Raw genomic sequence first — 5,516 nt, forward strand, 5'->3', positions numbered from 1 at the left:
TTAAGCGGACTGTGAATCGTTTTGGTCCTAATGGCATCACAGCAAGTGCAGAGTGCATCTGTCTTTTTGCACACACTAGTGCACTATAATATCCTCTGCGCAGTTTGCCCGTCACCGTTGATATAATCTCTGTGCCCGTCGGTCAGGAGGACATTAACATCATGATAATCGTACTTGCCCACAGTACCGTGATCGCCGACATCGACCAGTCCGAGTTCGAAGGCTTCGAGTACGTGAACCCGCTGCTCATGTCACTGGAGGACTGCGTGTGACAACACGCCTGCCGACTGCACCCCCACCACCACCACCTGCACACACTACACGCGCAGGTATAGCCACGACCGTAACTCCGCCCTAGCAGAAATAAAAATGATATCTCGCCATGTAAACATTAATGCATGCAATGAACGTGTGGCCCACGATCACCAACCGAGTGTTGTCGCAGGCCTACGGGTACGCTCCGGACTCGTCGTCGTCGGACTACGACTCGGTGTGCTCGGAGCTGCCGCGCAAGCCCACGCTGCTGCAGCACATGTTCTGCTTACCGCTCAACTGACGCTAGACGTGCTCGCGAGCCCCGTGCCCCGTGCCCCGTGCCCCGTGCTCCGGCGCGCACGGCCTCGCCGTACGCTCGCACTCGCTGCTCATACATTACTGAACGGATATTTGTCGAGTGGACGCTCGTTCGTTTGTTGTACGTACACGTAATACGCCACCCGGTGACTCTATTCTACTCGATATCTCCCTAGTGATTGCAGTCCTTGTGACACATTCGGATGTGTGTATATTTATTTACTTTTAATCTGTAAGTTAATATTATTCTCAAAAAAGTATTATCCGTGTAAATGATTCGTTAGGTTCAAATTAATTTCGTAGATTTGTAATTTTTAATTTACGTAATTCCTGTAAATAATGAGAGTTAAACTACACATAGGTATAATAACGAAAGCAATCCTACAGTTCTTCCATGGAAATATAGTGAAATACGACGGAATTGATTCGATTGGCTCGTAGAGTGGACGGCGGTCGGCGCTCGGAGCGGCGCGTCTCGGCGCGCTAACGACGCGCGAGCCTCGTGCAGACAATCGGCAGGCATTTGTCAAAATTGTACATACGATACTCGACCTTAACGGGTCGTAATAAAAACGATATTAGAGATTAAAAGTTTCGCTGTTCGTATTCGCGTTGTATCCTTTTGTTATTAGATGAACGTAATCGGTTTAAATGCTTGTGTACATAAAACTATATAATGTACTATACGAAAAAATATTGTATAAATAATTTTTGATTATCTGTAGTGTGTAACACTTTGTTATCGAAATTATTTAATAATTAAAACAAATTAACGTGATGCGATCCTTATCCAAAGTTTTTTATAGAAATTCCGAAATATATTTGCGAATAAAAGTATTGGATACCCGTAGAATACAATCCGGTCGACTCACACTTCACCTCTGTGCCAACTGTGATCAATAACGAAACGCATCACGTTTCGAAACATTTGCTAAAACTTACGTTTTAAGCAATAATTGTATGTTAGTAGTTATCTATATTGGAGACAGGCAACCTGCTCAACGAAAGGCACGTGAGGAATTAAACGTAGTGAAAACCGCCCCGAAACGGAGCTAGTAGCGAACCGGTAGAACTTCCCTAGTATAGATTAAGCTAGTTCGTAGCTTCACTTCGAGCACGAGTCACGTGGCGTGTACATTTGCAAAGGTCGATGTTAAAGTTTAACCCTTCGTATTACCGAAACTAACAGCTTCTCAAACGATACGACACGCGCGACGGTCGTGACGCGGTCGTGTCGTTTTAAAACTTGTTACTTGAATTGAATGTTGCGCGTGAATTTGTTAGCAAAATGTAATGCATATTAACGAGGTCGTACGGAACACTTAAAGATTCCTATATATAATATTTTTAAAAGGCACGTTTCATTATCATGCTAACGTACAACGTAGAAGGTTTAGCGGCATGAAAGTTTAAAATTTATAAAAAAAAAATATTTTTAATAGCGACGCCGACGTCGATGTTCCGTGTTATCACATCTTTAGAAATCCTATCGCAACGTGAGATTATTCTTATTATATTAATGTAAAGTATATTCCCTATCGTAGACCCTATTCTCCTCTCGAAAGCTAAATCACTCCTCTAGGTAGCCAACGAATTTTATACAACGTTTACTCGAACGATGTTATCATAAACTGCACTGAGAAAAATTTAAATCGTGTATATTATTATAAAATCTCGGAATTATAAGTCGGTTATCGAATATTATAACAGATTATTGTTAACGTAGATGAAAAGACTTTATATATTAAAAGTATCGTAACGGGTCGCCGTCGAAGCGTCCACGACTATTCTAAATAGTGCGTAGAAATATCTATTAGACATTTTGCACCTATATTATAGTGATGTTCCACACGCGCGTCGATTCTTTCCGCTCGATATTATTGTATTGTTGAGTGTTGTGGTTAACTTCGTGCGTCGCGATGTCGATGTCATCGACGCTCGGAGCCTGCGTGTAGAGTTTGTGTTATTTTAAGTATTTAATTAATATTTTGATACTTTTAGGTATTAACGTTTTAGTTTTTATAATTGTTAATCATTCCACGGTCCGAATGCGGCGTTGTATTGGTGCATTTTGTATTATTAAAGTGACATCACATGGCGGCGTGTTTAAGCCAAAATAATATTGCAATATTTGCGTTTTATTGCATTTCTTTGAATGTATTAAATACTGTGTATTAATTGTTTAGTTTCAATTTCGTTTAGGATTCACAACCAAACATTGTTAATCGTATGTAGATCACTTACTAACTGCATGACAAATGACATTAACTATTATTGTAATGATAACAAAAACATTGTAATAGAAATATCCCACAAATGTAACATTCGCAACTTAAGTTCGTTCAGAACAAATATTGTATTTTAGTTTTGTGTTAAGTTAATTTAGTTACGTTAACTCGCATGGAACAGTAACGTTGCAGAAGTTTATATATTATACATTTATACGAGCTGTAAGTGGGTTTAGGTGTCGTATTTAATTTCTGTTTGTGTGTGTATTGTATAACACCAATAAATAATGTAACTTGTTACGATTTCTCTGTGAAATGCTTGGTGCGTGAATGCGACGTATTGTCAAATTAGACTGGAGAACTTGTGGTACTGTACTATTCTATGCTTAACTGAAAATAAAGAATGATTAATCTGATCGAGGTCTTTTATTATATTCCCCTTTGTCATATACTTACCCACTACATAAGAAATGAGAATATTCATTTTATTGATATTGTAATGTAAAGTTTGTTTGGCACAAACAGACCCAGAGGACTAGACAGATTATTTAACAACAACAGTCTACTATACTTATTGCTCATCCCACAGTTGGAGTGACGTAGATAGGCAGATTTGCAAATTCCAATTCATCCACAATTAATACCATTAATTTTAGAATTCGACCAGTGATATTATGACAATTCAAGGTCAAAATTCATTTGTCTTTACTTCTGCCATTTGAATAGGATTCATATTAATTCAATTAACATTAAATTAAATAAATCATTCATAACCTAGTTCCAGCCGAGATGGCCCGGTGGTTAGAACGCGTGCATCTTAACCGGTGATTTCGGGTTCAAACCCAGGCAGGCACCACTGATTTTTCATGTGCTTAATTTGTGTTTATAATTCATCTCGTGCTCGGCGGTGAAGGGAAACATCGTGAGGAAACCTGCATGTGTCTAATTTCAACGAAATTCTGTCACATGTGCATTCCACCAACCCGCACTAGAGCAGCGTGGTGGAATATGTTCCAAACCTTCCCCTGAAAGGGAGAAGAGGCCTTAGCCCAGCAGTGGGAAATTTACAGACTGCTAATGTAATGTAACCTAGTTCCATGGTATTTCAATAAAAAGATGTTTTATTTCAAGAATAAGTTTTATTTCAATATAAGTGCATACAAGTAAAAACAACACATAGCCTTTGGAAATACTACATAAACATATTTTTGTTATTCTTAAATAATCAAAAATAAAAAATAAATACTATGTAACTGTCCTACCATTGGCAATAAATAGCCTCGCTTTATTGTTTTCTTGCATTTATTTTTCCTAATTTTATGCAACAATCAAATATTGTAACATTTGGTGTAATTTACAAAAGCATTCTAATTGTACATCAAACTGTTTTTTTTATAAGTATCCTTTTACTTTTTCAAATGATCTAAATCAGAGGTTTGTACAAATTTTTGTAGGATTTATTTAATAAGATTCATTTTTTTTAACATATATCTAAATGTAATTCTATAAATGCATTTACACAAAAAAAACTACATTATTAAATACTGGATTTATCTAATACATCAGATTATTTTTTAATACTGTTTCCATATTAAAGGAGATTTTTTGAGATTAATAAAATTATACTAATTTTTTATTTATATTTTTCCCATTGGAGTAGGCAAACGTTTTGCACCATACAGGCTTGACTTAGTAATAAAGATCCGCAAAGAATATATTAAGTTTTTATAACTTTAATAGTGTATAAATATAATGTTATGTTTATAAATTTTCTATAAAAATATTGGCAGTAAATAAAGATTTCTGAACAATCTAAACAGAAAGTAAGAAAATTTTATAAGATTGATACTTGGAACATGGATTTTACATTTAGGCTTTTATTTAACAATATTTTAATTTTTCAATATTGTTAATCCATTTCCCTGTTACAATTAAAAACATTCTTATATCCCTAATACAAGCACAAATATTCTCTTGATAGGGGTTCCAAATGATGAAATGTAAAATATTTTGCAAGTGATGAAATATAACATTTTTCTTTTTATAATTTATTTGTAAAGACATCAAAATATAAAATCTGTTTTATTAGCGTTCATTTATAATAGGAAAAATATATAATATATAACTTCTAGAAAGTTTTCGAAAAGTTCTAGAATATAATATACACATACATACAACGAATGAACTTTCCTTCACAGACTATTTTGTTCTATGTAAATGAAAACAAAATGATTCTATTTTTTTTTTATTTTTTTTGACAAAATAGGAATGTAAGCGAATACTACGCTGGAAACTAAACTAAATTATAATGTTTTCTATTCGAAATTATAAATCACTAATACACAGCCGAAACAAACAACAAATATTAACTAAAATACTTCTATGTATGATTAAAATATCTTGTTTTTACAATTTATTTGAATCATGAAACTAAATAAACTTAAATCATAATACAGTTATCGGTAAATTTCTATTTCTTTTATTTCTTCTTTTTAAAACAGACAGCTTATACGAAAATCACAACTTAAAAGAATACAAAGTATCATATTGAATACTGTAAAAAATATAATATTTGTGTGAAAATGTCACGCTTCCGAAGCGTCCAATCGTTTGTGCTTCGCATAACTAAGAAACGATAAAAATAACTCTGAGATAAAAACACATAAATATTATCTTCTAGAATCCAAGGCTGTCATATATATATATATATATATA

General features: G+C 34.6%; 1 protein-coding gene across 1 annotated transcript in view; it reads left to right on the forward strand.

Moving 5' to 3' along the window:
• Apkc (atypical protein kinase C) overlaps nucleotides 1-3,217 on the forward strand; it is a 216,553-nt gene extending 213,336 nt beyond the window's left edge. Inside the window, exons 12-13 of the mRNA XM_026639723.2 lie at nucleotides 185-329; nucleotides 446-3,217. Of these exons, the coding sequence (XP_026495508.2) occupies nucleotides 185-272 (88 nt within the window). The 3' untranslated portion in view covers nucleotides 273-329; nucleotides 446-3,217. The remainder of the gene's footprint in view (nucleotides 1-184; nucleotides 330-445) is intronic.
• The last annotated feature ends 2,299 nt before the right edge of the window (nucleotides 3,218-5,516 follow it).

The sequence above is a fragment of the Vanessa tameamea genome, chromosome 17, assembly GCF_037043105.1.
Source record: "Vanessa tameamea isolate UH-Manoa-2023 chromosome 17, ilVanTame1 primary haplotype, whole genome shotgun sequence".
In the NCBI taxonomy this organism is placed as follows: Eukaryota; Metazoa; Arthropoda; class Insecta; order Lepidoptera; family Nymphalidae; genus Vanessa; species Vanessa tameamea.